The sequence below is a fragment of the Diplotaxodon limnothrissa genome, linkage group LG3 (assembly GCF_057381915.1).
Source record: "Diplotaxodon limnothrissa isolate DT_005_m linkage group LG3, D_limnothrissa_male_GT1.1, whole genome shotgun sequence".
NCBI classification, from domain to species: Eukaryota; Metazoa; Chordata; class Actinopteri; order Cichliformes; family Cichlidae; genus Diplotaxodon; species Diplotaxodon limnothrissa.
The window spans coordinates 54047697-54060705 of record NC_140598.1 but is presented as its reverse complement, the minus strand read 5'-3'; the positions used below and the strand labels follow the sequence as shown (position 1 = coordinate 54060705).

General features: G+C 41.7%; 1 protein-coding gene across 1 annotated transcript in view; it reads right to left on the bottom strand.

Moving 5' to 3' along the window:
* The window catches only part of LOC146636594 (phospholipid scramblase 2-like), a 15428-nt gene extending 2419 nt beyond the window's left edge, over positions 1–13009 (bottom strand). The window contains exons 1-6 of the mRNA XM_085350356.1: positions 12755–13009; positions 3587–3620; positions 3177–3397; positions 1725–1886; positions 893–1063; positions 754–812 (exon numbers count right to left, since the gene is read on the bottom strand). Coding sequence (XP_085206482.1) covers positions 754–812; positions 893–1063; positions 1725–1886; positions 3177–3397; positions 3587–3620; positions 12755–12994 — 887 coding nt within the window. The 5' untranslated portion in view covers positions 12995–13009. The remainder of the gene's footprint in view (positions 1–753; positions 813–892; positions 1064–1724; positions 1887–3176; positions 3398–3586; positions 3621–12754) is intronic.

The following is a 13009-nucleotide window of genomic DNA, read 5'->3' as shown; positions in this document are numbered from 1 at the left end:
TTAACATTGCCTACAATATTGCCAAGGGGTGCCAAAAAACTTTAAGCACAAGCACTTTTTCAGTAACTTATCTTTTTTGCAGAATGGTGCTCCAAATAAAGAACTTTGTGTTCACAAGATTGTTAGTTAATCATTTACAAATCAATATTGTTTGTATGCACAGCAATTTAAAAAAAAGTGAATATGTAAAACAGTGGGGTTCAGCGATTCGGGTGAAAAATTTGGGTGCACCTAAGAAAAAAAGTTAGGCGCACCAGTGCAATCATGGCAAAAGTTAGTCTGGAGCCCAGTACATAACAGGAAAACACCTTCATCGCAGGGCATCCCCCCATGTTTTCGTTTTCTTCTGTTATGAAAACACACTGCTGCAATTGTTGGTGTTGGGGGAAAACTCTGTAAAAGACCCAGGAGAAATAAAGACACAATGAGACAAGATCACTTTTTATGCTTTAACGTGCACACGGGTAAGCTGTTCAGAACAACTCACAACGTGTACAGAGGCTGGGCACTTTTTATAGGAAAGACAGTGAGAACAGGATAAGAAAATACAAAACAAATAAAATAAACAACTCCATATGTGGCGCTAGTCTCGTCAGCAGAGAGCTGGGAGAAAGCTGTGAGAGATAAAACAATCTAAAACAATATGTCCCAAAACAGTATGTCTTTGCTGAGAAAGTCTAAAAAGATAATTCTAAACTAATCTAACCATAGACAAAAGGGCATGCTTGCACATTTAAAAGAAGGTAAAGAAACATAGAATCATTTTTCCTGTAACAGTTGGCCTCTCCGATTTTCTCAAAGAACATGAAATCCTGCAGAGCAACGCCAAAAGTATTCGATTGTTTTATTCAGCAACACACCACATATTTCAAAATCAACAATGTCCATCTACATCGTGAGGAACGAGGAAGCAGGCGCCCATCAGCACAGCTTTCATCTTCACGTCCAAGTCCAGCGGGAACTGGATGCCAAAGTTACTGGTGTCAGTGAAGGTTTCCTTCAGAAGGCCGCCCCACTGCCTGCTGATGCGACCAATGGGGGTGTCGCCATCTTTCCCCTTGAGCTGAACAACAATAAGAATACCAGCGTTCGTCAGCCACAATTGCTTTCTTAAACACTCAAAACTGTTCACATTGTTGCTGATTTGTTTAAATTTGTTTTGCCTTCTTACTGAGAAATATGAGCTTAATGTGCAGTTAGCTTACCAGGAGATAAAACAGCTTTTTTGGTTCTGTATGAAAGGTAACACAATCTGACCACCAGCAGCACTAAGGATCATTCACTTGGTGTCAAACTAATGGGAAAAATGTGTTTCCATGAATGCTCTTTAGTGTTGGAAAAGTAACTGGACGAGTGGGAGAAAATACTGACAAGCAAGCTCACCAAGACACAAGAAGATTACGTAATAAACAAAAATCAGGCTCTGCTGCAATCCTGGGAGATTAGCTGACCTGATCTGCTGTTTAAGCTGCTTTAGCCTGCCTACAATTGCAATTCACCTGCAAGCTGCTTTGCAACAAACCTCCACCAAAGCTCCTCTTTTTATAATTATTAACTGCCCAATTATTAGTTGACTTAATTAAAATCATCATCAACATTTCTGTGACTGTTACCAGTCCTGTTTAGATTATCTGAGTGGATCTGTAACAAATCACTGTTGGCTGATGGATGAAATTTACTCAGAGTTCGGTTTCCCCCCACAAACAACGACCCTCTGAGCTCACCTCAAAGTTGACATCTCCACAGCAGTTGCAGGCAAAGCAGGGCCCCTCCAGTCTCATGAGTGTCTCCTTGTTTGCTCCCTGGATGGAAAACTTTGGCAGGAAAGGGTGCCAGTCCTGTTTGACGTACCCTATGGTGGTCCCAGGTGGAGCCTGGACCTCCATCTGTTGGTCACATAGTTAGTTAGACACATAGTAGCTCTGCACAAAATTAGAAAGCTATTTCACAGAGCTTCGTTTGCTCTCTTTCCTGGACACTGACAGCTATAAATAAAATGTCACGCTGTCTGCATCTGTTCCACAGTGCATTTACTGTTGAGGGGGAAAAGCAGATCAAAGTGGTAAACACACTGACAATTTAATAATCAAAGTCTGCTGATAATAACATTTGAATTTGATGTTCTAAACAGGCTGTAGAACAGTGTTTAATGGGTGATCACAAAGATCTTGAATCAAATGCTTTCCCTAAATTTGGCCTCAAGACCATCTTCTTGAGCATGCGTGGATGGACTACGGTTAGTAGCTGTTAATTTTTTGACTGCTCACTGGAAGCCTCCTTTTAACTGCTTACACTGTGCACTCTGTACATTTCACCATAAAACTCAAACGTGCATAAAAAGCAAATACCAGTGTCCTTGTCAAACTGACTCCAATTTCACATCAATGATCACTAATGATACAGGCAGGGTCTGCAGCTCCAATCGACTGTCAATGCAGAGAACATTAATCTGCATGCAGTTGGTTCCAGGACAGAGCACACTGATAACTCAGAGCAGTTTCTTTGGTCACCTGGACCAATCAGCAGTAAATTAGCCCACTTCCCACCCTAAAAACTACTTTAAATCCAGCAGGGTTAACAGAGGCAGGCGAATAAATCAGACTTGTATAGCAGCTCCACTAAAAACATTCCTGAAGAATAGAAGTAAATCCTGAACAGGAGATGAGCTGTTGTAAGTGTAAGTGTCACAAAATAAACTACAGAGCTCGCGTTTCTCTTAAAATCTTCAGATTTTTCCTTTAATTTCTACATTACATTAAAAACAATTCATTGCCCCTTATAAAACTGTAATGTCTTGATTTATTTGCCTTTATCTGATCTAACTTTTGTATCTATCTTTATTTAATCAAAAAAAGTGATTAGGTATGTCTTAACATAAACTACGAACAGAGTGCTACAGAAAGTGAACAGAGTGCTACAGAAAGTAAAGAGTTTATTCTTCCCTATTTGAGTCTCTTCAGATATTTAATATAGCTAAAGATTAACCAGCACATCTAGATCAAATACAATAATCCAGATATGATGGATGAGTACTCAGATTTCACACCAAAAATGCTTTTGACCGGGAACAATATTGGTCTAGGTGTGGTAAATGAATGCAATATGACTCCATTAACCTCTTTCAACACTAGCCAAGTCACTTCTACTCAAACACAGAAACATTAGAGTGGACTGACCTCTTGCAGGTAGCAGGGGCAACAGCAGGAGGAGCAGCGGAAAGGCCTGATGAGACGGATAACCTCCCTGTCCATGTTGTCCTTTATTTTCATGTCGAAGCTGCGCAGAGAGCCGTAACAGTTCCTTTCGCAGCAGTCACTCTTCTCTTTGGCCTCGTAGATCTTTTGACCCAGACTGTTTTTGATTTCATACTGTCTGTTTTTCTCAAAACCGATGAATGCTGGGCGTGGTTGGGAAAAGAGAAGGGAAAACGGTGAGCAATGAAGTAACAATAAGTAAGGAATTTCAAGGGCAGATATAATTTTTCTTCCATTCGTTTTCATCTTGAAAGGCTTTAAGCCTCACACACTGCTGCTTATGAGCTGCTGAAGGATTAAATATTCTGTGTTGTACAAGATGCACGCCTCACCTTCGACTTTCTGATGGATCAGGATCTGGTCAATCTAAAACCGAAGGAGAGAAAGCAAACTGAAAATAAAGCAACTCTGTGGCACATCCTGCAATCTGAAAGTCTCTTCCTTCTAAAAACAATTAAAAGCACATATCAGGCATTTTCAATGCAAATGACCTTCCCATATAAAAATTCATTCTTTAAGCCATAGAGTATTTCAGCTCCATCAGACTCTGCTGGTTAAACAAACATACCTTCTTTCTCTTTGTCTGCAAAGCTAATCAAGCACTAATGTGTATATAATGCAAGCTTGGGAGGTGTTTCCTTTAATATTTGCACAAATAAATCCTATAGAGGGATTTTTAAAAGAAAATTTTTTGAATGTGATCTTTAACTGGGTTCAAATGGCCAACGGGACTGACCTCGCGTATTATTTTAAAAAGGAAACTGACTTTGGTGTCACACATTTCCAAATCCGAGATGAGATTAATGATCACCAAATAGTGCAGCAAACTACTGTACAAGTATTTCAATGGTGAGCCAATAACAGAACTACAAAATGCTACTTTTACCCACAACAGTCTTAAACATGTGACCTTTTCTCTTACTAAGAGGTCTATGAGAGATCCAGGAACTGTATCTGTTCACCCCCATGGCCAGCAGCTTTTCAGGTTCATACCAAATCCAAATAAAATGGGAGGATTAAATGAGTCATCCGGCCCCCTTCCTTCCGGTTAGCGTATAGCCTCAGGGTGCTGGACGTGGGGTGAAACCCTCCATGCATGGTAAGGAGCTTTCTTGTCTTGATGTCAGTGGCTTCCCTCTCTTTGTTACCATCCGACTACACTTCTCCAGCCCGAACAACATTCCGATGTCATTGCTGCATATCCTGTTGGTGTGGATCAGTGAATCGATGTCTCGTTCACTCTTGGCATACAGCTTGATGTCATCCATGTACAGGAGGTGGCTGACAACTGCTCCGTTCCGTAGTCGGTATCCGTAGCCAGTCTTGTTAATGATCTCACTGAGGGGGTTCAGGCCTATGCAGAACAGCAGTGGGGACAGAGCACCTCCTTGGTAGATCCCGCACTTGATGGTGACTTGTGCTATGGGCTTGAAGTTGGCCTCCAGTGTTGTCGGCTACATCCCCATTGAGTTCCCGATGAAGGCTCTCAGGGTCCTGTTGATCTTGTACAATTCTAGGCATTCCAGGATCCAGGTGTGGGGCATTGAGTCATAGGCCTTCTTGTAATCAATCCACTGCACAGGTTGGTCAGTCTGGTCTTGCAGTCTCGGCTGACTGCTTGGTCTGCCAGTAGCTGGTGTTTTGTCCCTCTGGTATTCTTGCCCATCCCTTTCTGTGCCCCGCTCATGTATTGACCCATGTGCCTGTTCATCTTAGCCGCTATGATGCCTGACAGGAGCTTCCACGTGGTGCTGAGGCAGGTTATTGGTCGGTAGTTGGAGGGGACCGGTCCCTTCTGGCCACTGAGCATTGCCGTTATGGGTTGCGTCCTTCTCCCATATGCTCTTCCAGTATTGTTCTGCCTCCAGCCTTGGTGGTGCTGTTCTCATATTGTTCCCCTGCCACTGAGAGTACACCTTTGCTGGTTCCGTGGAGAACAGCTGGTTTATTCTCCTGCCTTCTATCTCTCTGGTGTACCTCCTCAAGCGGCTGGCCAAGGCTGTGAGTCTTTGCTTGGCAGTTTCCAAGACCTCAGGTATGGACAGCTTCCTGTACTTCTTAGGCACTTTCCTCATCGCGGCTTTCTGCAACTCCGATAGTTGGCTAACCTCCCTCCGTGCTACCTTGATCTTAGCCTCTAGCCTCCTTCTCCATGGAGGGTACTGCCCCTTGTGGCTGTTCAACTTGTAGCCAAGCATCTCACTGATCACTGCTGCCGAATTGTAGATCAGCTTGTTAGTGTCGGTAATCGTGGTTGTAGGTATTGCCCGTAGTGCTGCATTAACATCATCTAGCAGACCTTCTGAGGGTACTTCAGGTAATATTGGTAACCGGCTACGGGGGTCCAGGTTTCAAGCTTGGCCATAATCCTTTCTTTCAGGTCAGTTCCTCTCGCACTCAACAATCCTTCTCCTATCGCACTTGGGGCTTGGTACCCAATTAGGGGTGGGTTTTTATAATCGATTCATCGATTAAAATCGATTCTGGCTTGGATAACGTAAAATCGATTCATTAAAATCCTAAATCGATTTTTTAATATAAATTTATTTTGTCCGAAATGCCAGAATCTCTAGTGACATCTCACAAAATTTCAAGAACCACCAAACAGTAAATGAGAGCAGGTACAGGGATTCTGCACATAGACTTAAACACACAGCGGATCAGAATCAGTTAGATGTAGCCTTTCTCACAGTCGGGGCTGAAAGCCGACAGCTCGCTGATCCGGGTCCGCGCTTTGTGTTCACGCCCTTTATGCGCTGATTCTAAAGCTGTTAGTTTGATCTCTCTCCAAACAATATTGACCGAACCAGCAGCAAAAGAAGATCCAAACGCTTCACATAAACATCGTCATGAATTCTTTTACTGTTTTGCTTCCATTGCGATGCGCAGCTCTCTCCCTCTCTCCCTCCCCCTCTCTCTCTCTCTCGAACAGTTTCGCTTTCTTCATTATTCGCTTGCTTGTTATGCACAAGTCTACTGTTGCTTACAGCGCTGTCGGCCGCTGTTTTTTTCCCTTTTACATTCTTCCGAAAAGAAAACCTCATTTCTGCTGTTCAATACTGAACAAATTGAAACTTTTTAAAATTATTCAAAATGCAAAACGCTTAACCGTGTCTCTAATAAAACTGCTGTAACGTCAGAGGTAATGTTCATTAATTAATGGTTTTCTTTCGTTTTTGATGTACTGCAGAATATTTTTATAAAATCCCAGGCCAGGAAAATCACCTACATGTTTTTCTGTGTTTTATCTTCAGCTACTTTGACACAAAGGCATCTGCTGTGATGCTCACACCTTGGATAAAGTCTTGCGAGTGTCAGCTTCCTTTTTATAGATACAAAAATATGTAAATGTTCTGATCTGAATTATATTTCTGACTGTCAAAATTTCCCAGATTTAAATCGAATCGAATTGAATCGAATTAAATCGAATCGTGGATCGAATCGATTCGGGACCTTGTGAATCGGAATTGAATCGATTCTAGAAATCAGTGACGATACCCAGCCCTATACCCAATCTTGGGTGGGGGTGATGATATCTCTCCCCTGACCTGGCGTCCTGGCTCCCCCTTGCCGTAGCATTTATGTTGTACCTCGTCAATCTCTAGCTGTGAGAGCAGTCCCTTCTTTCGAATGTTGGAACACTGAGCTACTAGTTGTTTTGCCGTCATTGTGGATGTTGGGTATCGAAGAATCCATAGGTCCCTCATCCTATTCATGTAGCCCCTTCCGCCGGGGTTACTTGCGTAGTAGCATTCCAACAACGCCCTGTTTTATATATATATATATGTAACTGTGGAGCAGGGAAATTATTTTACTGCTATTGTTAAATAATCATCATTATTACCATTGCATTAATAATATAATCTGCAGTATGATCATTGCTTTGACAATGTAACAGATAGCTTTAAGATGGCCTTAAGATGTTTATGATGATGTTAATTTTGTATTTCAGATGCAGTTATAACTATTGTGTACACAATGCATATCTGTGCTTATTTGAGTTGATGTTCAGGTTCATTAATGGTCTTAAGCTTCATCTAGTGAGAGTGTCTAGATGATCCATGCTGAGGGAAAACTAGAACATAGAAGGAATTGCAGTACATGCTTACACAACAGTTCATTTTAATATCTTTTATATGTTCATATTCTTGTATTAAGCTTTTAGTAGGGGTTCTTGATTAAAACATTTATTTAGTAGAGGACACATACATAGTTTCAGTTGTTACATATCAGAGTGGCTTCTGTCTCTCTGTCTGGTTAGAGGTTAGGAGCTAGTCGCGAGGTGAAACAGGGTGCAATTGTGGTTAGCACACAGACACACACACACACACACTCAGTTAGAGAATCATTTATAGGTGAAAGTTTAATCATGTTTTGCTTGGGGTTGCAAAAAGAGCAGTTTGTCGCAGAACTGCTGCTGAGGTGTCAGGATGACAAGCGAGCATCCGGCAGTGACAGGAAGCACCTGTTATGAAGATAGAAGACAATTGTTCTTTTAAACGGTGTCAAAAGTCATTGTGGTTTTGATTTGATCTATGTATAAAATGTATCTGTGACGTTGAAGGGGCGTCATTAAATCAAGCCCTGACGGTATAAAATATCTGTTCATGCTTTGATTAAGTTGAAGACTACTTGCTGTCTGCATACAGAGTTGTCTTCCCACACGTGTGTATTCATTAAAATCATTGTTTGACCAAGAGCTCCTGGACCATGGGTGGTTTGTATTCTCCTTCCTCAATTTTGAACCTTAACATCACACAGCGGAAATTTGTGTTTTTATGTTTTATCAATCTGTGTATTGGTACATAGTGTTGATTTTATTTGCATGATTTTATAGTGATATTTATATTGCATGTTTGTTTATTGATATTTATACTGCATGGTTTTATCCTCATATTTATATTTGTGTTAATGTTGTACCATGTTCCTTTAACCCACTGTGGACTAAACAGTCAATTGTAGGCACCTGTGAGGTGGGGGCGTTCCCCAAGGTGGCCTATCAGCCGCCAGGTTGACCTGTTAAAGGGGATAGCGAGCGCAGAGACAAAGAGAGTGACGCACGAAAGGTGGGCAGGAGAAAAAGGAGCGCGTGCAAGCCCGCACGTGTGTGGAAGGAACTGCTGCCTGACTGTGGGGTGCCGCGAGTCGTTCGGCGATCCACTCCCAACGCAGGAACGGCAACAGTCGGTGGCGATGGCTGCAATGCACAACAGGGCAGGGATGTCCTTCTGCCTGCATCTGACGGTGAGACGAGGGAGGCCGTGTTCAGGTGTGGAGTGGGGCGGGACTGTGCGGCGACGCGCTGTCAGGAGGAGACAGGTCTGCGATAGGAGCCCCCTCCCTGGTCTGTTGCTGACGAGTTTTACCATACTGGAAGAGAAGTTCCTCTCCTGTCTCTTTCATATAAGGACCATTCGCCCATGTGTGGTGTGGCTGGACTGTGGGATTATGGGACTATGGGAGAGTAATTTTAGTATATAGAACACATGTTTTAGCCTTGTTTTAATATTGTATAGTTATTTCTGCCGGCAGGGTTTTTAGCGGGTTGCAACACTACTTTTATTGTATACGGGGAATTTTATCTTGTATTTGTGACTCTGGCTGTGTTTTTTTATTATGGAAATAAATGGTGTTTGAAGCCAGCTTAGTTTCTGTGCCCTGAGCGCTGACCCACCCACTCCCCTTTTTCGCTTGTATGTATACCAGACGTGGTGGTGGTGAAGATTTAGGTCCACCAGTCTTAGCGGATATATATATATATATATGTATGTATATATATGTATGTATATATATGTATTAGGGGTGCAACGATACACAAAATTCACGGTTCGGTTCGGTTCGATACTTTGGTGTCACGGTTCGATATTTTTTCGATACAAAAAAAATGTTCATGCATTTTTTATTTGTCATTTATTAAAATTATAAATATATATTTTAACTCAAAAGTACAGTTTTTGAATTTAACCCTAACCCTTGTGCGTGTTTTTTATTTTGACAGCGAATGCGCACCTGCGGACCACTTATGTGCAGCCCTGGTTATTTAGCTCATCATATTGCAGCCACAGAAATTCTTTTGTCCATGAAACCATAAAGCTGCACTTTCTTTTTGCCTTATAGTCTGATTTGTCATAACTTCTCCGTTTTGTGGTAAGCTTTTCTTTGGCTGTCACTTCTTCACCCTGACCTGTCTTATTTGGCTCAGCAGAACTGAAATGCTTTTACACACGCACTCACATAAGCTCAGCGATTCTCTGCGCGATCAACCTCTCACATGTTTAAGCTTGCTGCGGGAGATTTCACTTGTCATGTTTGCATAGTAAGCTAACGATTAATAAGACGATGTCAGAGGAATTGGTGCACAAATTATCATCACTCACAGATCAGTGCTGTCGCTCTCTATACACAGTTCGCACGATTGCAAAGTGAAAGCAAAAAAACAAGCGCAAATTCAAACGCGACTTCAATATGTCACATATTGACAGTGGCTCACCGATGCCAATGACATAATTACCCAGCTACATTTCTGAAAGAATGCAAAAGCATTGACATATATTTTTCCTACAATAGCCCGACGGGCAGGGAAGAGATAGATTTTGGTAGCCCGACTGAAAAAATCGCTAGCTCCGGGACGTCGGGCTAGCGATTTTGCAAGCCCTGTATCTGATTGAGCAATCACTCATCTTTGGAAAAGAGTTTATTACAGAGAAATGGCTCTTTCCAAAATAAAAGCTATACTATCCGCTTCTTCTGGGCTATATTCTCAGCAGCATAAGGAGAATCATGTGCTAACAGCTGTCTAAATGACTCGGCTAAAGTTAGTAGCATGCTTGTTGTATTTGTCTTTGCACTAGGATGATGTCGGCGTAAATGTGCAGTCATATTCGTTGTGTTCCCACTAGTACTTTCAGGTTAATCTCGTTGAAATGACCTTAACGCCACAACAGGCAAATCTCCGTTAACGAGCTACCGCCGATCGCTCCGTGCATGGGGCTAGAGGCCACCACGTTAACGAGCTAACTGCGCTAACACACTAGTTCACACCAATGTAATTGAGCATTGCATGGCACATCCAACATACTGTTTTACTTTAGTCCATGACTCGCTTACCTTCAGGGTCATACGTCACATGAAAACCAAAATAATTCCAAACGCCAGATCTGAATGAGGTTCAATTTGCCTGTTACAAGGAGAGCTTAACTTCTGTCTCGCTAGCTTGCCCTGCGCTCTTCCTTCTGACTATGCTGTCTGTGTTGAGCGCTCAGTGAATCTGCATTCGACTACTCCGCCTAGGCTGCACTGTCGAGCCTAGGCGGAGTAGTCGAATGCAGATTCACTGAGCGCTCAACACAGACAGCATCGTCAGAAGGAAAATTGATAAAATAAATTACAAATGTTGTATTGTTCGATACATATGCGTACCGAACCGAAAGCACTGTATCGAACGGTTCAATATCGATACGAATATCGTTGCACCCCTAATATATATATATATATATATATATATATATATATATATATATATATATGTGTATATATATATGTGTGTGTATATATATATATGTATGTGTATATATATATATATATATATATGTATATGTATGTGTGTATATGTGTGTGTATATGTATGTATATGTATATGTATGTATATGTGTATGTATATGTGTATATGTGTATGTATATGTGTATGTATATATATATATATGTATATGTATGTGTGTATGTATGTATATGTATGTATATGTATATGTGTATATGTGTATGTATATGTGTATATGCAATCAGGTGATTGTGAGTGCTGTGGCATTGGTTCAGTGTCTTGTTAAATGTCATGAATTTTGATCAGAATCGCGTTTATATACACATATATATATATATATACATATATATATATATATATATATATATATAAATAAATATATATATATATATATATATATATATATATATATATATATATATATATATATATACGCGATTCTGATCAAAATTCATGACATTTAACAAGACACTGAACCAATGCCACAGCACTCACAATCACCTGATTGCAATGATTTTTTATTCTGCCAGTGGTTCCCAAACTTTTTTTGCCGGGCCCCCCTTTGTTTTACAAGAAAGATTTTCGCGCCTCCCCGAACATTTTTCGTGTTGTTCACGCCCCCGCGAACACGCACACGCACCCACACATCCTCCAACCACACACACCCATATTTTGCTCCATTGCGGTTTATTTCACACCTCAAACATTTAGTAAACAATTAAGCAAATACAAGTAATCTGCAATAAATTACAGGTAGTAAGAAAATAAACTACTAACTCTTTTACGCTACGTCCACACCTACACGGGTATTTTTGAAAACGCAGCTGTTTCGTCCACACGTAAACAGCGTTTCGAATCACCGAAAACTGAGATTTTTCAAAACTCCTTTTTTGTGTTTATGTGTGGACGAGGAATACAGAGTTCGTCACGCAATGTCAAAGGTATGTGCCTTTTTTCACGTCACGCTGTGCGCCACGTTATTGTTTACATGAGAATTGCAGAATGGCAGATAGAGACAAAATACTGTTAATCTGACTATCTGCAGGTTTTACACGCTTACATACACGCACGCAGTTACAGTCCCTCCATTTACAAAGGCAGATGTGATTATTTTACGTGTAGTTGTTTTTTTTCCCTGTGTAATAATATTCAACATTGCTATCAATACATTTTTCAAAAAATGCCTCTCTGTGCAAAATGGGTTCAAAAACATAAACAGCTGTGGGATACTGTTTGTCCGTGATTTGAACAGGTGGAACAAATCGTGGCAGGATCAGCCTGATATTATTTGTATCCCGCTGTAACTTTACTGTATACAGAGCTAACATCTCCAAAATGTCAGGAGTAGTTAGTTATTACAGCAAGTGTTTGTGAACTAAAAATCACAAATGTGGGATACTGTTTGTCCGTGATTTAAACAGCCCAGCGCTGCTCCCAACAAAGGGAAGACCAATTCTGCAGGGGAGACCTACCTCGGCACTTGTGCAGGTGAAACCAAAGGGCAGATATGCTTCACCATATTTTCTAGTCCTAGGCTTAGAATGAAGTTGGTTTGGAAACATATTCAGCTATGCTTCATCTCCTGCTTTGCGTTTCTGTAGGCGCCCGTGCTAGCAGTGTCCAAGCGTTTTGTTTTTTACCCCCCCCCCCCCTTTTCATCCCGTGCCCCCCCTGCCATGGCTCTGCGCCCCCCCCCCCGGGGATGGGCCCCACAGTTTGGGAAGGTCTCTACTATCCAATGACTGATATAACACTAATAGAAAGAAATAACTAGGTAGATGAAAGAAAGACGTGAACAAGTGGAGCCTACAGTGAATTTTCAGAGCTCATCTTGGAAAAGCAAAATATGTTTGGCACAAGAGTGCATTCAGATCATAATTGTGACTCCAAAAGCTGCTGAACAGGACAGCATATAAAACAAAACAACAAAAAACTGCACTGGTTTAACCTTTCTCTGCCCTACCTGTGTGAGGTACTCAAGTCCAGGTGGGACACCAACGGGGACTGCTGGACCTCCAGGAGCTGGTGAAATCCCCCCTGATGGGCCACCGTATTCAGGGCCTGGAGCTGGTCCTATGGGTACTGGCTGGTACATGACCGTAGGCTGTTTTTTATAGCCCATGTTGAAGCCCGGTGGATGGCCATGACTGGGGTGTCCATATCCAGGAGAAACTGGACATGTACCTCCACCGGGCTGAGACATGGGGTAGGATGACTG